Below are 23,959 nucleotides of genomic sequence, written 5' to 3'. Positions count from 1 at the left end.
TGTTTTATGTATATATATTTTATTGGCAAAGAAAATTTCTGTAAAGGGTATTGAGGGGATGCCACCCATGTACAAACAAACAAGGAAAATCACCTGCAGGGTATCTAAAAAAAATCAAGAATTACAAGAAAGTTAACTAAAAACAAACCGCTATGCGATCTAGTAAGAATAGCAATCCAACGATCTTTAATGATATGTATTAGTGTGGCTGCCAATCATTTAAAAGCTCTCTTATTTCATTCCATCCACACACACTGAAAGATGGCAAGAGGAATGAGGGGCAAAGCTATCTTCATCTTCTTGCTAGAGTGGATACCTTTCCCAATCCCTTAACTCTCTTTCCATCTGGCGATAGTCGTCGCTGCCTGATGAGAGAAGTCATCAAGTCCCAAAGGATTCTGCGAACGTTATTAGTTTCTGACATACTTTTCGCATAATAGGGTCTGACTGTAAAACTGTTGTTTTTAACTAGGATCAATTAGTAGTTCTGATATTAGATTTTGTACAAGCTACCGTAAGTAAGATGGCTGATTTCTCCATCCAAAGCATTTCTAATCAAGGGAACAATCTAGAAAATCCCTTGGTCAGAAATTTGAAGGTGAGTTCTGATAAAGGGCATCCTGGTCATGAATCAAAACTGAAAATGGAAGGAAATTTTTTGCCAAGGCAAGATTGACTGCACCAAATATCAACCATTCGTGATAAGTTTCCAAACTACACTATACACTCCTCTCCTAGTTTTACTGGTCCAACCATTATTCAGAAGACCATAGTTTGAAGCAATGATTCCTCGCCAAAGATTAGTTTTGATTCATCTCCAAAGCTATTTCCCAAGGAGGGTTTTGTTGAAAGTAGAGTTTGAACCCTAATCCTCCATTTAAATTATTTTTATAATTTAAAAATATTAGATTTTAGTCTTATTATTTGAATTGAAAAACGTGATTAAAATATGTGTTTTATAGAAAAATTGCACCGTAGCCAAGATTTAAAACTCAATTCACATTGCTTGTGGAATTAAAATATATTTTTTATATACTGAATAAATCATAACACAAAACCACTTCACATAGTTTCTATGGTGTGCACATAGACTGAGATATGCACACACACACACACACACACACACACGCATTATTTCTTTATTTCTAGAAGTTAGTGGACAATGCTTCTAGACTAATTTTTGTAACTCTATTTTTTATCATTATCAACTAAATAATAGAGAAATGATGGCTTGCACTTTGTGTGATAGGATTTATATAAGTTGGCTTATAAGAAATTGCATTATTAAATAATACTTTTAAAATTTTATTTTAAGCATTCACCAACAATTCTTGTATTAGGACAAGAGATAATAAATATCATTAGTGCTTATGCTCCTCAAGTTAGCTTAGCAGAAAATCTTAAAAGAAAATTTTGGGAAGATATGGATAGTATTATACATGACATACCAAAGACGGAGAAAATATTTATAAGAGGAGATCTGAATGGACACGTTGGAAGGGATAATAAAAATTATGAGAGGATACATAGAGGATATGGATATGGAGCCAAAAATGAGTCTGAGGAGATGATCTTAGACTTCACTATGTCATATGATTTTAATATGATGAATACTTGCTTTAAGAAGAGAGAAGAACACTTAATAACCTTTAAAAGTGGACAAAATAGAAGTCAAATAGATTTTTTTTAACTAGGAGGGTAGATCGTTTATCATGTAAGGATTGTAAAGTTATTCCAGGTCAAAGCCTAACCATACAACATAGAGTCTTAGCGTTAGATATATGTATTAAAAAATGGAAGAAAAATGATAAAATAAACCAATGTAAGAGAACTAGGTGGTAAAGCTTAAAATGAGAAAATATAATTAAATTTAAAGATAAAATGATCAAAGATGAGGATTGGACTATAGAGGATGGGATAGATACAAATACTCTTTGGAGTAGATTAGCTAGCTCTATTAAAAAGATAGCAAAGAGATTTTAGGTGAATCAAGGGGAAGATTCTCGAATAACAAAGAAAGTTGGTGGTGGGATAAAGATGTTCAAAAAGCCATAAGACAAATAATTTGGTATAAAACATGGCAAAAATGTTGAAACATGGATAACTTTGAAAAGTATAAAGAGGCGAGAAAAGATGCAAAAAAGGCCATTAGTGAAGCTAAATATAGATCATTTAATATTTTGTATGATAGATTAGATACAAAAGATGGGGAAAGAGATATATTTAAATTTGCTAAAGCTAGCGAAAGGAAGAGTAAGGACTTAGAAAATGTGAAATGTATAAAAAGTGAGAATGATATTGTTTTGGTTAAGGACGAAGATATCAAAGAAAGATGGCGAAGTTACTTTAGTAAGTTATTTAATGAAAATCAAATAGAAGACTTAAACTTAGAATTGTCAAATGAGGAAAAAACTAAAAATATGAGATTTATTCGCAAAATTAAAGTTAATGAAGTTAAGTTTGCACTAAAAAAGATGAAAAATAGGAAAGTTATAGGACCAAGTAACATTCCAATTGAAGTTTGGAAATGCTTAGGTGATAACAGAATTATATGGTTAACTAATGTATTTAATATAATTATAGAAATTAAGAAAATGCCAGATGAATGGAGGAAAAACACTTTAATACCTATATAAAAAAATAAAGGAGATATTCAAAAGTGTAATAACTATTGTGGAATTAAACTTATGGGTCATACGATGAAACTATGGGAAAGGATAGTTGAACTAAGATTAAGGTTAGAAACGAAGGTCTCAGAAAATCAATTTGGTTTTATGGCTGAGAGATCTACCACAGAAGCTATATATCTTTTAAGGAGATTAGTGAAAAAATTTAGGGAAATGAAAAGGGACTTGCATATGATATTTATTGACTTAGAGAAAGCATATGATAGGATACCTAGGGAAGTTCTATGGTGGGTTTTAAAAAAAAATGGTGTATGTAGTAGGCATATTGATGTCATTAAGGATATGTATGATGGAGTAATGGCTAGTGCAAGGACTATAGATGGAGAAACTAGAGAATTTCCAATCACCATAGGTGTACATCAAAGGTCTGCTTTGAGCCCTTGTCTTTTTTGCTTTAGCAATGGACCAATTGAATAAGAGTATTCAAAAGGAGGTTCCATGGTGTATGCTATTTGCAAATGATATTGTATTAATTGATGAAACTAGGGACGGAGTAGAGGTTGAGTTAGAATTATGGAGAGAAGCTTTGGAATTTAGAGGCTTTAGGATGAGTAGAAATAAGACAGAATATATGAAATGTAATTTTAGTAATGGTAAGAGGAATATTGGAGACAAAGTTAAACTTGATGATGAAGAAATAAATAGCACTTGTAGATTTCGATACCATTACAACTATCAGGGCACTCACCTTACTCAGTAAGCTCTTGGGGTTATGTTTATAAGCGAAGTGTCCGAGAATAGGGAATATTATACGCCCATACATGTAACTTCCCTCTGCTATGGTACCAGACTATAATTACCAGGGCACTCACCTTACTTAGTAAGTCCTTGGGCGGAGAGTTTACTTCACCCCAAATACTATATTTAATATATTTAATATTCTGCTCTAAATAAACAATTCCAAATATAGTATAATCTCAACACATTTCAGTATTTCCACATGTTATACATATTTCATAACTTAACGCAGTATTTTCATTTTTCCTCATGCCATACAATTTGAATAATAAATGTATTTATATAACTACTGAAATAATAAGTCAATCCATGTTTATTATCCGCCTTACTGAAAATATAGGTTAAATTATCTTCACAATGTATCATATACTCAAAATAAGCGTTAATAAGCAAAACGGAGATAATTAACCCTACTCACTTTGACCAATTTTTAGAAAATGTAAAACAATTCCAACCAATCAATTCAACCAGTCAATTAATCTAGAAAATCCATTACTTAAATCCTGTAGCCTTTTTCTTTATTTTAATCGGTTCATTTTAAAAAATAATAGCTATTAACACAATCGTAAGCTCAAAAACCTCAGTTTAAACGGTTGGCTTTCAAAACTTGCATGATAATCATATACATACACATAATTTCCATTTTAACCAGTAGAATTTACAAAACAACTGGCTTAATCTATTCCCCTTACCTTATTCATGGAGACTGTGCCTATAAGATTCCTAAATCGACGCCTACGGCGTTCAGAGCACAAACCCTGTAATCACATATTTCAATATAATCAGCTAAGTCCTGGAATAATAATTATTTTAGTAACCCTAGGCTCACACACTCCCGTTAACCAGTTATATTCTAAAAACGGGGGTATGCTACATTTCCCATATTTAAATTTAATCTCTAACATATTAAAAAAAATACCAATATGATCAAATCCTTGCAGTTTAATTTAATTCCAAAGTATTCCCAGAATTCTAATTTAATCCAATCCCTGCAATTTAACTTAATTCCAAAATGTTCCCCAAAAATTCTATTTAATCAAATTCCTGGAGTTTAATTTAATCCCAGGAATATCTCCAAAAATCCAATATAATCCATTCTCTACAATTTAACTTATTCCCAAAACACTCCCAAAAATATGATACAATTAAATACTACAATTTAATCGGTTAAATTTTTAAAACAACCCACATAATTTGTACTCCTCACCTTAGCCTCGGAGTGGTACCTGGAAAGTCCAATTCAAAAATCTACTCCGCTAGACTTGTAGAGAAATGCTCCTAAATCATCGTGGTGGTTTCTGATCGTTAGTTAAACTGAAGATTTGAAAGAAATTGAGGAGAGAGAGTAAGTTTACCTTACTACAGGAGTGTTGCCTACAATGCTCCTACGAAAAATCCTCTCCGGTTAAATTGACGATGGCGGAGAAAGGAACCCGGTGGTATTTTCCATTTTTCGATTGACTGAGTGTTTGCCGAGAAAATGAGGAGAGAGTGGCGGCTGGAGAGAGAAAGTGAAATGGTGAGGGCCTCCTCTGTGATTTCAATTTGGTTGAAATCCAAATCTCAAGAAAGGAAATCTTTCCTTAAGCTATGCTATATGGATCACAATGTTGGGTGACGAAGAAATAGAATATCTAAAACGTAAAAGTTGCCGAGATGAAAATGCTTAGATGGGTGAGTGGTATAACATTGAAAGATAAATTAAGGAATGAACATATTCGTGGTAAGTTAGGTATAGCTCCTATAGAAGATAAGATTAGGAAGGGACGACTCAGATGGTATGGACACTTGCAACGTAGGCCACATAGTGCGCTGGTGAGGAAGAGTGAGTTAGTTATTGTGGGGGCAGTAGAAGGGGTAGGGGTAGACCTAAAATAACTTGGGATGAGATAGTAAGGATTTAATGTCCCTGAATTTGGCAAAAGAAATGGTCCATGATTGCGTAAATTGGCGGAAAAGGATTCGTATAGCCGACCCCACTTAGTGGGACTTAAGGCTTGGTTTTTTTGTTGTACCTACAATTCTTGGTGGTTACCATCACCCGTAATCAAAGTGCATTTATTGGTAAAAGATCGATCTTTGAACCTTTGGTTCTGTGTTGGTGGCTATTGGGGTGGTTGAGGATGCTTTTAGAAGAAAGAAAAGGGGCTTGGTTTTGAAATTGGACTTTGAGAAAGTTATGATTGGGTTAGTTGGAGTTTTTTGGATAGAGTTATGAATATGAAGGTTTTGGAGGAAGATGGAGGAAGTGGATCTGTGAGTTCTCCTCTGTTCTTTTTCCCCTTAGTTAACAGGGAGGCTAAGTTGGTTTCAAGCTACTAGGGATCTGAAGCAGGGTGATCCCCTATCCCCCCTTCTTTTTCATTACCGTGGCAGATGCTAAGCTGGTTGATTTATTTTTGGGCGGAAAGAGGTTTGATGGAAGGGATTAATATGGGCAATGAAGATGTGCACATTTCTCATCTTCAGTTCATAGATGATACCATTTCTCTCAGAGGATCAGAACGGCTTCTGTAACTCACTCATGTTTTTGAGAAGGTGTTGGTATTAAAAATTAATTTATCTAAAAGTGGTCTAGTGGGATTAGGCATGGACCGGAGCCTTTTTGCTAGGTTAGGACTCATAGGAGGTTGCGGTACTTTGAGCTGGCCTATTACCTATTAGGGGTAGGGGGTTAGCCCTACAGCTGATTTGTTTTGAGACCTGGTTTTTGACAGAATTGTAAGTGGTTGGGTGGGTGGAAAGGAGCGGCTTTCACTCTAGGGGGTCGAATTACTCTTATTCATTCTTGTCTCTCATCCATACCCTCATATTAATTAACCGATTTTAGAATTTTGGTGAGAGTTGCCCATGGATTAGAGAAGTTGATAAGACATTTCCTGTGGTAAAAGCAAGAGAGAGAGATCATTTAGTAGTGTGGAACATTGTGAGTAGCTCTAAAATGGAGGGAGGCCTAGGTCTAGGTGATTTTGTGTCTAAAAACATCTCCTTGTTGGGGAAGTGGTTATGGCATTTTCCGTTATACCTAACTCTCTTTGGTATAGGGTTATTTGCAATAAATTTTGTCTTTCACAAAGTAAGATGCTTTGCAGGAATTAATACCACTTCTCAAATCTATTGGTCTTTCTTTCCTAACATCAGTTATAAATTGGATAATGGGGAGATAATTATTTCTGGGAGGACAATTGTATCGGGATTGGGCCCTTGGGTATTGTTTTCCTTGTTTGTTCATCTTTCTAATCTTCATGAGTCTACTATTGCAGCCTTTCTCATTTTGCAAGAGGGAGGATATATTCATGGGATTTTAATTTTGGGAGGAACCTCAATGAGAGAGAACTACTTAGCTTGATTTTCTTTGTTTATAAAAAAAATATAATTAGCAATGACACTGCCTCATTTGTTGGAATAGCATTTAAAAAGTTAATTGTTAAGAATTTATCTACATGCATTCGCACAAACTGTTAAGTTAATTATACATACATACATGATACATATATATTTAATAACTGAAATAATAAAATTGTAATAAATGAGTCATCACCTCCAAATTACTGGTCAGAGAATTTTCTGGGACATTCCTTTTACAAGGAATGTGGCAGATTGGGAACTTCACACACTCTGAATTCTACAGATTTCTGTACAATTTCCATCCTCCAACATCCCCTACGAGCCAAAATGGACTTAGGACAATAATGGCATTTTCTGTGTTAAATCTTTTATAAGAAGCTCTCACCGTTGGGAACAAATTGCAATAACTCCCTTTGGATTCACATTTGGGGAATAGCATCCCCTTCAAAGGTCGCCTTTTCTGCATGGGAGTCCGTACATGGAAATATTTTAACTCTCAAAAATCTGCAGAAAAGGGGGCTTACAGTCATGATTCGGTGTTTTCTCTGTATGGCTGATGCAGAATCAGTAAATCACATTCTTCTCCACTGCCCCTGGACAAGGAACATGTGGAATTTGGCTCTTTCCTTGACTGGGCAGCAGTGGTTACAACAAATTCAGTTGGAGGGGAGATTTGGGCTTGGGAAGGCATCAGAGCCACAAAGGAGAAGCAAAAGGCTTTGAGCCTCATCCCTCTCGCCATCTTTTGGTGGGCTTTGAAGGAAAGAAATAAGAGAGCCTTCAAAGATTCTTCAAATATCTCCAGCTGGTTTAGTGGGAAAATTGTTAATGATCATTTTGTAATCCTTGATGTTTGTGAAACTCTATAGGGTGGTTGATGTTTTTGTACCATGGGTTGGCATCCCCTTGATGGCTTGATAATATATTTTATTTTTGCTGATAAAAAAAACAAAAATGAAATATTACATTCTCTATTTTTTGTTTTAATTTAGAAGCTGCACTAGGGAAATCAGGCCACCTGTATAAGGAAATATGGGAGGGTTTTCCTTGGTTATTAATCCTTCTCGAACTCCCTTGATGGAGAGATTTATGCATGGAGTGGATTACTCCAAGAGGATTCTAAGTTTCTTCAAATGGCAATATAAATGCATATGGATCACTCAAAAGTTAGTTTTCTGCTTGCAATGCAATATGTTTACTGTGCCTATTGTAACATATCTGTAGGTTAATAGAAGAATATTTACCCTTAAGTTTCAGTTTGATTATCTCCTTTCATATTGCTTGCATATTTCAACCTTTATTTTTTTTAATTTTAATTTTTTTTTTTTTTTTTTGTGTAGAGTGGGATTTGGGCCGTGGTGTTTATGGTGATGCAGCAAGTACTCAAAGGTTAGCCAGTTTTGGAACTCCAATTATTTATTGCCATAATCAATCTAACAATATTGTTCCTGTGTTAATATTTTGACTAATCTCCAGGTAGATATGTTATTGCAAATGAACAAGAAATTGATTTTTGTGCACATTACAATGGAACTGAAATTCTTAAATTTAACGGGTTGATTAGCTATATTCTAAGTTGTTGATGCTTTTCATAATTCTAATTATCTACATATTGTACTTTAATATTTCTGTGACTACAAAATTTTCTATTATTTATTTTTGTTGTGAATTTCTCTCTATAAGTCTTTCTTTTTTGACATTAGCTTTAAATAACAATTTCATGATACCCCTGCCCCCCCGCGTCTCTCTCTCTCTCTCTCACACACAGACACGTACACACACACACATCCTTGTTATCTTGGTTGATTATCCGAGAAAGAAGGGTAGATTATAGAGGATCTGGTTATTAACTTCTCATAATTGTTTAAGTGGATTGATGCTCTTGGATTGTTATGTGAATGATTTGTGAAGGTTGAATTATTGGGACAGTATTATGAGAGGGCTACAAAAGTAGAGTGGCTAGGAAACTAGGCTCTTATTTGGCTTATTTTTGATTTTATAGACAAAAAAGGATTGCTAGAGTTTTAAGGATTGAGTTATGCCTTCCTACTTGTATTATACAGTGCCTTTCTTTGCTTCTTTTTGAGCTTTGGATTTTACAATGTTTTCATAAAGAATTTATGAAAAGATTGGGGGCAAGTCTTCCATATTTGTTTGTTTGTCTGTTTTTTTTTTCTAATTTTTTTCCCTACTTTTTGGAGGACATCTTGTTCTCTAATATTTGTATTTTATTACTCATAAGGTATTCTTTTTCCATCCAAAAAAATCATTTTGGCCTATTTATCGAAGTATTATGCTTATATTAACTAATCTTCAATTTTTTGTGTGTATATGGGGGTGACATGTTAGGGCACTCAAATTATCGACCTAAATGAAAATATGATGCGTATATTGATTAATATAAATGCAACAATTGCAAAGTTATGGTGTATCATGTATGTTAGGATTGTTCTGATGACTACTACGGTAGATTGTGTAATTGCGTGCATATTTTGTGTGTTCCTGTTGTGCTCTATATTGATTCTATCTGAATAAGTGCTTGCCTTGAGCAGACTTGTCCAAAAAGAAAGTGCTTGCCTGAAACTTGAATGCTTCAGTTGTTAATTGAAACAGGGAAATTATTTAAAACCAAATTGGTAGAGATGATGAAAGTTTTTTGCATTTGTATTTGGTCCAAATTTGATCCAATGTACATCAGTTATCTCTGATTTGACATAACTACAACCCTATCTTCCCCAGGATGCCGCCTTTTATTTTCAATGTTTGAATAGAATGTCTACTTAGCAATTAAAAGCATTTTTCAAGAACTTGACATTGAAGTAAATTTTTTCAGGGAAGGCTTGATGTCATATAAGCAATTCATTCAAGAGCTGGAAGATGACATAATACCAGCCGAAGCTGAGCGTAGGTATGGAATGGGAAGTGTAGAAGTTCAATTGTCAGCACAAATTGTGATTTCTATCAACTTTTACTGCAGATTGACCATCACTTTTTATTATGCAGATATCAAGAATACAAATCTGAGTATATTTCAACTCAGAAACGGGCTTATTTTGATGCTCATAAAGATGAGGAATGGTACTTTCATAATTTTCTTCTTCCTTTCGCATTTTCTTGTTCTCTTTTCTAATTAAATTTGCTTGTTTGTAGGTTGAGAGACAAATATCATCCAACAAATTTAGTAACTGTTATTGAAAGGTGTGCTCTCTTACATACATAACAAAAACGGGAAGTTGTAGACTAGTATTGGGCTAGAGGAATTTAGTGGTATTGCTTCTGTTTTGATTACCGGATTGTGTTCAGATGTTCGCTGGTATTATTTTAAATTGTCTGTTTTGGAATTCTTTTCTAGGAGGAATGAGCTTGCACGGAGGATTGCAAAGGATTTTTTGCTTGATTTGCAGAGTGGAACATTGGATTTGTAAGATCTTTATGCTTGTGCGCAGGCAGATGATGCAACTGTAACTTTGTTTTAATGATGTCATGTCACTAGTTTTTCATTATATGATGCAGAGGTCCCGGTGCCAGTGCTTCATCTTCAAATAAATCAGAACAGAACAGTGATCCAAATTCTGATGATGAAGTAGACACAGGTGGCAAAAGAAGACGGCATGGTCGGGGACCAGCTAAAGAAATTGATCTTCTTGCTGCTGCTCCAAAGGCCCACCCAATCAGTTCTGAACCCAGACGGATCCAAGTTGACATTGAGCAAGCACTAGCTCTTGTACGTAAACTTGACTCTGAAAAAGGAATTGAGGAAAATATATTGTGTGGAGTTGACAATGACGGGATGCATAGAGAGAAAATTCATGGCGGTTCTACTGGCCCAGTTATAATCATACGTGGATTAACCTCTGTTAAGGGCCTTGAGGGCATAGAATTACTGGATACACTTATTACGTACCTTTGGCGTATCCATGGCTTGGATTACTATGGAATGGTTGAAAGAAGTGAAGCCAAGGGCCCTCGGCATGTGAGAATAGAGGGCAAGAGTTCTGATGTTACTATAGATGGGGCTGAATGGGAAAAAAAACTTGATTCACATTGGCTCGATAGGTTGAAAGGTCAGGACCCTTTGGAAATAATGACTGCTAAGGAGAAAATTGATGCTGCTGCTGTTGACGTTTTAGATCCCTATATCCGGAAAATTAGGGATGAGAAATATGGGTGGAAGTATGGCTGTGGAGCCAAAGGTTGCACAAAGCTTTTCCACGCTGCGGAATTTGTGCACAAACATCTTAAACTAAAACATCCAGATCTTGTGATGGAGCTGACATCTAAAGTGCGTGATGATTTGTATTTCCAGAACTACATGAAGTAAGCAGTATGTTTTATTAGCAGTTTTTCTTTTTTTATAGTTGATTTTAGTGAAACAGTCGTAACTATGTTAATTATTGCAGTGATGCAGATGCACCTGGTGGAACACCTGTTATGCAGCAATCTCTAGCGGTATGATTCAAAAATCTTACTGGTAGTCAATGATTTATATGCACATTTTATTTGGCTATGCTGACTTGCTGAACATACCCTGGTAATCATAATTCTTTGAGAACTGTTAAGGCTTCATATACATTTATGGCTCATTAACAAATAGCCTAAACTATGCTTTTAGGCAAAGTGGTGATCTAACATGGTATTGGGGCCATGGTTGTCTGGAGGTCCTGAGTTAGATTCTTATTACCCACATATATTGGATGTTAGGCAAAGTGGTGATCTAACATGGTATTGGAGCCACGGTTGCCTGGAGGTCCCGGGTTAGACTCTTATTATCCACATACATTGTATGATTGTTCAAATTATTTTCTTCTTCTTCTTCTTCTTTTCAAATGAGTGTTATTTGTCTGTTTGTTCGTCTCTGCACATGCCATTTGGCTGGACATGCAGGGGAGCGTTAGGGCTTGATATACATTTGATGGCCTGCAGGCTAACAGCTTAAGATTTTATGTAAGGTGGTGATTTAGCAGGAACGAATTGGAAACAACATGAAATTGTGCTATTTTCCGTTTATTAGTAAAAAATTTGAAGACACTTTCGTGTTGGCTATAACATTTTACTTTTATGAGACTGACCAAACTTTTTCAAAGGAGTCAAATAATTGCTGTGGTTACATTTTCTTTTGAACCATAATGCAGCAGTGTTGCTTTCATTGAACAGAACTTTAGGAAATAGGACTGGTGCAGGGCCAATTGGCACAAGAGAAGGATGCTGGAAAAAAAAAAGAGAAAACAATAGGATAATTAATAGGAAATTAAATGAAAGAATAAAAATGAAGACAAATATGAATTAAACGTGCTCAATATTCCTATCTATCCCTCATGGTTACACATCAATCCTTTGTATGGCCTTTCTCCTAATATTAAATTAGTGAACAATATCTAGGAATTAATATTAAATCCTAATGAATGAACCATAATATCAAATGCCTAAAAATTAAAACGCACAAATGTAAAATCTTTGAATCACAAAGACCCTAAATAATCTACTAGATTATTAGCTTATAAAATCCTAATATTAAAATGCCGCAAAAATAGGAAAAATCTGAACTACAAGATTGCCCAAAGACCCTAAAAATGCCAAAATTTCCATTGCCAGCCTTGAAGCCCATATTGCATCGAGAACAAGTTCATATCTGGTTGGTTGGAGTTATGGACAGTTTCTGGATCTATAGTTCCCTTTTGATTACTCCCTAGGATTAGCATAGAGAACTTGGGCAGGTGTAATTGATTGTCAGTGACTCAGTCATAAATTTTGGTTTACAGAATTAGGGCTGCGATGGAATTGAAATTCATGCATTGATCCCCATTCTGTTTTTTTTTTTTGGTTAACAGAAAATGAGGGCATAATGGCATTCTGGATGGAATGATAATTCCTCCATTTGATGAAATGCCAATTCCAACTCTTATTGCTAGGAGCTAGAAATCCATTCCTTATTATTATTATTATTATTATTTTTCCTGAAAGACAACTGTAAGTTTGTAACTCTTAACTAATGAGAAATTCCAAAAAAAGCATACAAGCTGACGCTCTCCCGGGCGTGCCATGGTCGATGAAAATGATGACGACAATAATAATAATTATTATTATTGTGTTTTATTTTATTTTTTAAAAAATATAAATATCCAAAAAATGCAGAAATTTCCAATAAAGGTTGAATTGAAGTTATATACATACTTAAAAGATTACAAAATTAAATAATTCTGCATTAGGGTAATATTTTGAAAAATGGCTTATTTTTCATTCTAATGTTCCATTGCAGCCACCATTGGAAAATATCAAATGTTGGGAAGGAATCAAAATTGCAGTTCTGACAGTCAATCTATGTTACTAACCAAACTTTGTGTTATTTCATCTATGGACAAGATATTGGCATAAGTGGCTGTCTTTTATATTGATACAAGGCTATGTTGCTTAGGCTTAGGTATGAGTTTCAGCTGTGGCCTGTGGGTATGTATCTACTTAGTTTTTCATTTGACCTGTCTATTACCCTTGAGGTTAATATGGTTATGTGGACAACTATATTATTTAGCATTACTACGACCTACTTATGTAATGCAAGATGTGCTATTTTATGTTTAATATGTAATAATAGATAACTGGCTCAAACACCTTTTTCCCTTCCTATAGTTACAAATTTGCTGCATAATATTTAAACAATAATAACTAATTTTTTTTTCTTTTTAGTTATGCAAAAAAGTATGTTAAGAGAGAAATGGGACGAGAGACCAGGGGGGCCCTCCTTTAAACAAGAAATAAATATAAAACGAGAAAACTAAAACAACTAGTGAAGAGCAGCTCTTGAATCTCTCTGCTGGTCAGTCAAAGAAACTCATCTAAAAGAGCTATTTACATGACAACATAGACACTAGAGCTCACCATATGGCAGGAAGCCCTTGTTCAAGGGGGCTTCCATCCATTCCCAAAACAATAATGAAGGCTAAAAATAGGCAAAACTTATTTCGTATATAAATGTAGATGTGGGTTGTTGGGTTTGGATCAAAATGGAATCCCCAAAATACAGGACATGAGCCTTCTACTTCTTTGTCTTCAATAGAGACACTATAAATGGAATAACAGTCATTCGTTCTTATTCTTGGGATGAGGCAATGTTGGTCAATGGTGTTAAAGCACTTCCTAATGTCCATAGCAGTCAAAGGCGCAATGCCGCGCAAGGCATACTGAGGCGCAAAGGGTGCTTGGAGCCGAGGCGTGAGGCGAAGGCACGCACAATTATTAAAATTGTGTACAATGCCTATTTGATGGGTAATTGATATATGAACACATCAATAGTAAGATTTAAGCCCTGTCAATGTATACTTTATTTCAGAAATAAACTTAAATTGATAAATAAATTAAATTCAGAAAAGTCTATAGTTTGTAATTGTATACTGTATTTCCAAACAAAACAGCAGCTAAATTCAGTAAAAAAATGTTATATATTAATTATAAACTTGCATTAAACTACATAATTAATTACATATTATATAATATTAATTTAATGGCTTAATGCAAGTTAATCAATAACTTGCGAAGAGCAGGGCAGTCTGCCAGCCACCAGCAGGCAGCAGCAACAGCAGAATACTGAGCTCTGAAAAAGGCTTGAACCTCGAAGATGAAGGGCTCTTGCTTGCTGGCAAAGGCTTGAAGACTTGAAGAAGATGAAGTTGTTTCGTCTTGGTTTGAAGGCTCGAAGATGAAGGTTGTGCTGGTTCAAAGGCTTGAACCTCGAAGACAAAGGGCTCTTGCGAAGGCTCTCTTCCTGGGGAAGACTCGAAGACGTGAAGACAAAGGTATTTCGTGCTGGTTTGAAGGCTCGAAGACAAAACCTGGACCTACTGGTTCTAGTCGAAGCCTCTGGCTAGGGCTAGGGCTGGTTCGAAGGCTCTGGCTCTGGCTATGTCTGCCAAAGGCTTGCATTTTTTTTCTTAAAAGGTTAAAAAAAATGAAGTTAAAAAGGTCATATATCTCAAGGTGCGACTCACTGCGCCTTGTAGCGCAGTGCACTTCACTGTGCCTTGCTACACCTCTTGAAGGTCGGCTTGCCTCAACCCTGGTGAGGTGCTAGCCTCGTCACCCCTCTGCACCTCGCACCTAGCTTTTGACTACTGTGCTGATGTCGAATTCCAAAAACCAGCGAGAGGTCCCCCACTCTACTTCGATCCGTCTTAGGGCTGAGTGCAGGCTCGACCTGAGCGGAAGTGTGAAACACTGAGTATATTGCTTGCTATGAGGCCACATGCCAGGAGATATTCCTATGGCTATTCTCTGGTCTTTTCTTTTTACTGATGGATAGCTATTTTGAATACGTATGATCAGTTTGGAATGGAAGTCTTGATCGTACCTTCATAGTCCTTAACTGCTGATTGAGAAGTTTTTGACAGATTTTTTTGCATGGAGGAAACTTTCTGGAAACAGAAATCAAGAGTTCAGTGGCTCCAGGAAGGTGATAAGGACACTAAGTTTTTTCACACTGTTGCTAAAGATTATGATAGAAGACACATACCTCTTTTTGGTTGGGCTAGCTCCTTCGGCTTACGACAAGCGTCGTCTGTCTTTTTTCTTTCTTTACGCATCCGTCTACCTTTAAATATGAAGGCTGGTAGGTCAGATTGAGGCATCCGCTACTGTCAACAAACATGACTCTCTTTCTTAGAGCTGGCCAAGAAAAAATCTGGATCTTGGGTAGTTGGCCAAGGACAAAACCTATCCTCATCTAGTTTTGTACATCTTTCATTCTCTAATAAATTTAGTTTTGCTATCCGCAAAAACTTTACCTTGCCAACCAACATAATACAAATAAGTAAAAGAGGCGGGACAAAATATATTTCTGAGACCCTGTTGGCTGTTTCATCTTATAGAAATAATTAAATAAAAGCAATAACATAGCTATGTATTTATGTCTTATTCTAGTGAGAGAGAGAGAGAGAGAGAGAGAGAGAGAGAGGGGGGGGGGGGGGGGAGACTAGAGGCAGTAGGGTGCTTGAAGAGAAGACAAGCTGAGTTAATGTGCTGGACCTGGAGTGTTGAAGGATGATTACAGTCTGGGCTCCTTAACATGCAAGTGGACATGGCAGATCGAGTGATGAAAGACAAATAAACCCTGGATGCAATAACAATGTTTTCACCAAAATAGTTATATGTCACCATCCGATTTTATTATTTTATTGACCTATTATTCTGGTTGTATTCTATGATGGTTCCAAGGACTTCGTTGAATTTCGTCAATGCTGCTGTGTTCTGGAATCTATGCTCCCTTGCCCTCTCTTTAATTCATCTTCTTGAATCACTGTTAATTTATGTATAGCTCACTACCCATGGAACTTTGGCCAGTGCCTCCACAGGATACATTTAGATTTTCTGTTTGACAGATTTGATTCACATTGTTTATTGCCTTTTGACAACAATGATTTGGCTGCTTAGGTGAAATTTGTTCCTTCATGCTGTTTTTTCTTAAAAAATTGCATGTTGATGGCGAAAATTATACCTTGAAATAGGTTGTGACTTGAAAATTTCCAGCTAGGCATCTGCGCAGATAATATTGTGCCTGCTAAAAATTCCAAATAATGTGCCCATCCTATTTGTGTTCCATGCAGTGACTTCCAATCTTAGTGGTATTGCAGAGAAAATGAGGGCTTCATTTTTCTTTTTTTTAATGGATCTGCACTAGTTGTTTTTCCTGAACGAGTTCAAATTCAATGTTCTTTAAACAAATTTTTAATTTTTGATACTGCCAAACATTTTTGACTGCAAATTGGGCTCCTGCAATTCACTTTTTGTTTTTTTATTGCATGCAATTATTAATAGTTGGTTACCTTCTTGTAACGGAAACCATTATGTGATATTTATTTTGTTGGCATTATTGAATCTTCCATTTGCAGAAGGACAGGCCGCAGAGGCGTAGGCTGGGCTCAGATAATAGATTGAAAGATGAACGGGGCATTCGTAGAGGACGTGAAAATCGAGCTAATGGCAGTGAAAGATATGATAGGTCTGACAATCCACAGTCAACTGATTTCCGATCCAACAACGAGGGTCCAGATGGGGGAAATTCTGATGAACCAATGTATGACACTTTTGGAGGACAAGGCATGCCTGTTGGTCCTCCTTTTCCCTCAGATATACCCCCTCCGCCACTACTGATGCCCGTTCCTGGTGCTGGGTAGGATGGCAGTTCGATTTAGTTGGTATTTGTTGTGCTTATAATTTGCAGTTTATTTTTCGACTTTCCTGTTGAGCTGATGATATGGTTGCATTGCAGTCCACTGGGCCCCTTTGTTCCTGCTCCACCTGAAGTTGCAATGCAGATGTTGCGAGAACAGGGGGGTCCTCCTTTTGAAGGTGCTGGTAGAAATGGGCGGACTGGGCCCCAGTTGAGCGCTCCTTCTCCTATTCTCTCTTTATCTCCAGCTTTTCGGCAGGATCCTCGACAATTACGAAGGTATTTTTGTTCTGAAACTGTATTAGCCCATGTTAATTGTGTTTCATATTTCCTTCTAAAATAAATTAGCTCTCAGCCAAAGTAATCTGTAACACAAAGGTCCTGCATATAGTCTACTTTTCAAATTTTTATGATTGTGGTATACAGGATAGCAGACAAATATTTAAGTGCTGGTTGGACCAGCTGAGGTTTTCAAATGTTTTTGTCTTCATCTCTTTGGCCATCCTTTCCTCTTTGTTTTGCATATAACTTTTTGTTTTTGGGGGTATGACATGTATTTCATTTGGATTCTATATACGAAGATGGAAGTTGCTGTGGGAGAAACAGGGAACTTTAAGAAGCCAACAGTGAAGATTTTCTTGTAATTTTCTTCACGCAAGCAATTATTGCCACTAGATTACATGACATGCAAATACTATTGAGAAAACAAGTTTTAAGTTGCTGACAATATTAATTCAACCCAACTTGTTTAATGAGGTATAGTTACTATGTCTATAGAAAATTTTGATTCAAGACTTTTGACAGGCATAGAAGTCCTGCTGCCTATTTTGTATATGAATGGCATTAACTTATTGAAGAGAAATGTGGATTGATAGTTTGACAAAACTTTTAGGATAGACGAGATTTAGGATAATATATGGAATGTGAAAAAGGGGAAATAAAAGTTGATGGAAATAAAAGCTGTGATAGCCTTGGGGGCTTGAATGGTTACCATAGGAGGTGGAAGATTGAAGAAATATAAAATTGCAGCGAGTAAATGAAGTAGAAAAATGCATTTTTGAGAAGTTTGAAAGGAGATTGGCAGGACAGAAAATAAATTTCTTATCAAAAGGAGGCAGACTTACTCTCATCAGGAGCACTTTGATGAATCTTCCAGTTTATTTCATGTCCCTCCCCTTACCGGCCTTAGTCGCTAGGAGATTGGAGGGAATTTAGAGAAGATTTCTTTGGGGAAGCCTAGGGGAGGAGTTTAAATATCGCCTTGTTAGGTGGGGAATGGTTAAACAACTCATTTGTTTTGGAGGCTTGGGGCTGAAATCCCTCTTCATTTTCAATAAAGCCCTCCTAGGGAAGTGGCTATGGAGATTCATGAAGAAGAAATACCTCTTTTGATGGGATATTATTGTTTCTAAATATGGGCTTGAGCATAATGGTTGACAACACAATAGTAGGGGACCCTATGGAGTGGGAGTTTGGAAATTCATCAGGAAAGGATGGGATGATTTTTTCCAATTTGTGAAATTTCAAGTGAAAAATAGGGCCAATGTTTACTTTTGGCATGATGTTTGGCGTGAAAATAGTAGTCTTGTAGCAGTCTTCCTTCCATCTATAGCTTGTCTTGAGACAAAATTGCTCTTATCAGTCATCATCTCCAAATCATTGATCAGGGAGTTTTCTGGAATATTCCTTTTACTAGGAATGTGGTAGACTGGGAACTTCATGCACTCTAATTTTTACAGAATTCTCTATAAAAATTTCGTTACTAAAACATCCCCAATGAACCAAAATTGGCTTTGGAAAAAAATGGTGTTTTAACTGTTAAATCTTTCTACAAGAAGCTCTCATCGATGGGAGAAAATTGCAACAACTCCCCTTGGATTCACATTTGGAGGACAGAAACCCCTTCAAAGGTTGCATTTTTTGTTTGAGAGTCCACACCAGGAAATATTTTAAGCCTTGACAATTTACAGAAAAGATGTCTTACTTTGTATGACTGATGCAGAATCAGTCAACCAAAATCCTTCTCGACTGCCCTTGGACAAGGAACTTGTGGAATTTGATTCTATCCTTGATTCTAGACAGTGGATTACGACAAACTCAGTTGGAGGGGAAATTTGGGTTTGGGAAGGCATCAGAGCCACCAAGGAGAAGCGAATGGCTTTAAACCACATCCCTCTCGCCATATTTTGGTGTGCTTGGAAAGAAAAATAAGAGAGCCTTCAAAAACACAACTACCCTGCTTCAGACTTGCAAAGTCCAGTGGATTGCTGTTATTTCCAGCTTGCTTAGTGGGCAAATTGTTAATGATCGTAATGTAATCCTTGATGTTTGCAACACTCTACAAAGTGTTTGATGTTTTGTACCATGGGTTGGCATCCCCTTGATGCCTTGCTGATATAAATTTTTCTTTATTGATCCAAAAGAAAAAAAAAAAAAATACTCAATATGGTTGTGAGGTTAAGTACCAAGGATTGTGAAATAAGATGTTCTTAAAATGAGTTTTAGTTGGGAAGTGGATGTTTAATTGATTAGTGTGAAGATATAGGAGAAAGGAGGAAAAATTAAAAATGGATGCATGTGCAAGGACTAAGGAGGTATAGGTCATGATAGGCGGCAGCAATGCAGGACAAGACTGTAAAGTCAGTTGATATGGCTAGTTCATGCTTAATGAAGGCCAAGAGTGCAGTACTTGGGAGTGATATTATTCAGAAGAAATTTGTGCCCCAAGACTGTGATCAAAGAAGGCCAATAAATTAAATTGAATGAGATACTGTCTAACTGATAGGGCAAGTTGGAGAGGGGGGGGGGGGGAGAAGGAAATTACTTGAAGCTGTGAGGAATATTGCTCAATGTAATCCTGGATGGAGTTTATACTCCCTGATAAACAATATTTTATAATGCGATCATTTATAATAATTGATAGTTTTTTAGAAGCAAAATTTGTTCCATAGCTTATGATAATAATTCCTAATTGGGACCAATTAAAATTTTTTGGTAAAATTTGTTATAATATTAATTTTTATTAATTTATACAAAATTCAGTGTTTTTTACATTAATATATATAATTATTTTTACTTCTAAAAAAAAAAAAAAAAGAAGCATTTTGAAAGAGATAAAGTCACCAAAGAATTTTATCCTAATGCTGCTCCTTTTGGCTTGTATTTTTTTGATTTGGAATGCTAAAGTTCCCTAAATAATAAAGGCTTTTATTTGGACTGTGACCCTTGGGAAAATTATCTCCAATGACTTGCTTAAGAAGTGAAGACCTAATAAGGTCCTGTCACTTGATGTTTGTGTCCCTTGTTTGAGAAGTGGGGAGACTTGCTCACATTTGGAATGCTAAAGTTCCCTAAATAATAAAGGCTTTTATTTTTGAAGGCTTTTTTGTACTTCAATGTCTAAAGGGGTTTAGCAAGAAAAGGATAGGAAAGGTTTGTAGTGATACACTGTTATGGCAATTATTTGGTATGTTTGATTGGAGAGGAATGCCAGAATTTTCAAAGGTGTGGCTACTCCTAACAACTTGCTTAGGAGTAGAGTGGTTTATCTTCGTCGCGTTGGGTGTCTGTGAATGGTTTCTTTTGTCATGTCTCTGAAGGGCTTAATGATTGGTTGGCTTTGCTTCAATGAGTTGTCTTGGTTTTGTGTTTTCTGTAAACCTGTAGCTGTTTTTCTTTTTGCATAAGGTGGACTTCTTGTTCTTCTTGCTTTATGTTCCTTTTTTGTTGCATCTTCTTTTCTCTTCTAAGACAATTTTTTTGTTCATCCAAAAAAAAAAAAGAGGAAAATTTTGTGGCCAAAATTGGAAGTTAATCGCGAAACTATGATATTGCTAAATTAGTTAAGGAGCTTACAATGAGCAAAAATTTATTAAAAAACTAGTATTACACTGTTATTAAGTTCATTAAATTTGAGGAGACATTAGGAGCTTATAGAAGAAACTGTCACTCTTTTTGAGTTTTCTATACTAAAGGTATGAGTAGAAGTTCTTTTGGTGGTGATACACGTAAGGCATGAATATTGCAAAACAGAGACAAAATTTTTGACACAATGAAGTTAAAAGCTTAGTGATGATATTCACCTATAGTAATAATTTTTCTTTCCACCAGGAATATTGATTATAAGAGGACCAACTGGAATGACAAAACTAATACGTCACAGCACTTATATCTATGTGTGTATTTGTGTGTCAAAATTTCCATCAAAACTTTTACTTTCAACCATGTTGGAAATTGAAATGGATGTCAATTTTGGTTTTACAAAATTTCCATAGAAATCTCCCGTGTTGTCCAAAGTTTGTAAAAAGCTTGAAATTTTGGCAATTTTTTTTTTTTTTTTCCGAATTTGACTCTGAAACAATTTCGTTGATATTGAAAATTCTTGTTTCAAAGCCCTCCAGTATTTACCACAGTTTTTTCAAAACTTTGATGAAAATTTTGAGGTTTCAATAATTTTTATTATGGAATTCATGGGAAAATATCTGGATTTAGATGGAATTTTAAACGTCTGAACTTCGAACAAATAGTTTAAGATTTTGACAAATTTGTAACTGTATTTTAGTACATCTAAAACAAACAAATTTTGATGCCTCGCCGTATTAAGTTGTAATTTACTAATTCCTAATTCTATTTAAGATTACGTGCATGTACAAAATATTTTTTAAAAAAAATATTTGTTTGATAGAAGAAGAAACTTTGTTAAAAAGCATAAAGAGAAAGAATAAAAAGCCGGGAGAACAAGAAGTCCTCTAAAGAAAGAAAACATGAAATAAAACTAAATCTTAATAAAACACTCCAATCCCTGGTGATATCTTGAAAACAGCACTCCTTGAAACAGCCAGCCCTACAAGCCCAAAGGGAAGCCAAGTTATAATTGCTGTCACAAATGAAATCCCACTGAAAAAATTCTTCCCTGGGAAAATTGTAGCTTATCTTTCTTGCCAAAATTCCCACAAGTTAGCATAAAGAGCACATCTCTACAACCTTTTATCGTCCTTCCTTTTCCTAAGGCAGCAAAAGCCATCACCAATGGATCTTCCACTGATTTGGGCAAACTCACATTTCATCAGGCACCCCAAAAAGAAAATTCCACAAATTCCAAGCGAAAGAACGAATAAACAAGCGAGACACGTCATCTGAGCTCTTTCCAACCATAAGACATGTATGTGGTTTCATAAGCTTTAGAGGGCCTCCTACTCTGTCGCAGATTGTTGGTGTTGACACTTGACTCTTTTAAGGGCCACCAACCAAATAAAATACCTTAATCTTAGAACTTTGGCCTCCCAAACACCCAATACAGAGGAAATATCACATAAATCATAGATTCTTTATTAACATGGAAAAAGGATTGCAAGAATATTCTCCTGAAGTGTGTCCAAAGGACAATCTCGACCATCACTCCTACCAGAGAACTGACAACCATCTAGTAAAATCTGTAAAGATGACAGCTCCTCCACTTCTCTATCATTCAAATTCCTTCTAAAATGGAAGTCTCAAGAAAAGGCATCCATTTTAACAGTAGAGAAAGTAGAAATCACATCATTTTGATGGGAAGAAAGGCCAAATAACTGTGCAAAGGAAGAAGATGATGCTGCTCCCCAAGCCAAACATCTTCCAAAAATCTAATACAATTACCTCTGCCTAAATGGATTTTTGTCAAGGGAAGAAAAAGAGGACAAACCTGAGAAGTACGCTTCCAAGGACTTTCAGAAGAGCTTCTAAAACCCCAATTAGCTTCCCACCTGTTGTTTGCAAGCCAAATTTACTTTTTATTACTACTTGCCAAAGAGAATTTTCCTCCAAGGAACCTCCATAAGAAATCTTTTTAGATGCCAAATTATCAAGACTCAACCCACCTTCGTCCTTAGAACTATACACCACCTCCTACGTAACCAAATGATATCTCCTACCCCTGATGCCTGACCAAAGAATCCCTCATGATCTCTACTTTTGAGCTATCCCTCCCATGATCCTAAAAAGAAATGAACTATACAATGGAATTGTAAGGTTGGTTGAATAAGAGTAATATACCAACAAAACAAAGCTCCTTTCCAACCATCTAATCGCTTCCATTGGATCCCAAACAAGGCTGTTAGAATCGGGATTCTGAGTGGGATCGTTGGAGGAGTATGCAGGATCGAATCGTAGAATCGGATCGAAAATCGTAAGATTCTACTTTCAATGTAAAATAAATGTTAAAAAATTATATATGTGGAACTTTATGACAGTTTTGAGACTAAAAACTTGGTTAGTAACTTTGTATAAGAAGTTAAAAATATAATAAAAAGTTCAAACAATAAAAATAAGAAAAAAAGAAGAGCAAGAAAAGGAGAAGAAGAAGAAGAAAAACAGTGCTCACTATTGAGTCTTTTCAAGAAGCAAAAAACCTGTTTCAAAGCATACGTCTGCACCTCTGCTGGGCCTGCTGGCTTGGCTCTTTTCTTGGCTGCTGCTGATCAAAGAAGGAACTCTCTGTTGAATTTCTTGTCGAACACCAAAGAAGGGAGAGGACAGAGGACTGAGGGCTGAGTTTTTGTCGAATCCCAGGAATTCTGGTTGTTGAACACCAAAGAACTGTTGATCAAACAGCAAGACTGCTAGCTGCTGCTGATCAAACACCAGTCAATGGATGGATGGCTCTCTGGTTGTCGAAAAGGAGAGAAATTCAGGTGCTGGGTTGCTGAATTTCAATGAGTAGAGGACTGAGGTGTCGACTTCAGGGAATTCAGGTGCAGATTCTGCTGAATTTGTTCATTGATGGGAGGCTGGGAGCCATTTTGCCCTAGTTCTAGAAGACTTTGGATCCAACATAAACCTTTTGAGGCCTTTTGGCGAATAAAAACATGTATTGGGCCACATTATTGAAGCCCAAAAATGGAAAAAAATTCCAATCCAAGTAACAGAGCGGGATCTGTAGATTCTATGATTCCGATTTTATGATTCTACTTGATTCCGATTTTTGTTGCGACTTGGATTGTTTGGGTGAATTTGGATCGTAGAATCGTACGATCCTATGATCTAGATCGTGATT

The 23,959-nt window shown here is 36.0% G+C and overlaps 1 protein-coding gene across 2 annotated transcripts in view; it reads left to right on the top strand.

Annotated features, from left to right (window-relative positions):
• LOC131148021 (serrate RNA effector molecule) overlaps nucleotides 1-23,959 on the top strand; it is a 60,150-nt gene that overhangs the window by 28,903 nt on the left and 7,288 nt on the right. For both annotated transcript variants that reach the window (XM_058097763.1, XM_058097764.1), the window contains exons 3-11: nucleotides 8,114-8,162; nucleotides 9,607-9,681; nucleotides 9,777-9,851; nucleotides 9,924-9,971; nucleotides 10,126-10,194; nucleotides 10,287-11,090; nucleotides 11,174-11,222; nucleotides 16,649-16,929; nucleotides 17,029-17,208. In XM_058097763.1, coding sequence (XP_057953746.1) covers nucleotides 8,114-8,162; nucleotides 9,607-9,681; nucleotides 9,777-9,851; nucleotides 9,924-9,971; nucleotides 10,126-10,194; nucleotides 10,287-11,090; nucleotides 11,174-11,222; nucleotides 16,649-16,929; nucleotides 17,029-17,208 — 1,630 coding nt within the window. The remainder of the gene's footprint in view (nucleotides 1-8,113; nucleotides 8,163-9,606; nucleotides 9,682-9,776; nucleotides 9,852-9,923; nucleotides 9,972-10,125; nucleotides 10,195-10,286; nucleotides 11,091-11,173; nucleotides 11,223-16,648; nucleotides 16,930-17,028; nucleotides 17,209-23,959) is intronic.

Source organism: Malania oleifera, chromosome 2 (genome assembly GCF_029873635.1).
Source record: "Malania oleifera isolate guangnan ecotype guangnan chromosome 2, ASM2987363v1, whole genome shotgun sequence".
NCBI classification, from domain to species: Eukaryota; Viridiplantae; Streptophyta; class Magnoliopsida; order Santalales; family Ximeniaceae; genus Malania; species Malania oleifera.
Note: the sequence above shows the minus strand (reverse complement) of the source record. Positions and strands in the feature narration are given on the sequence as shown.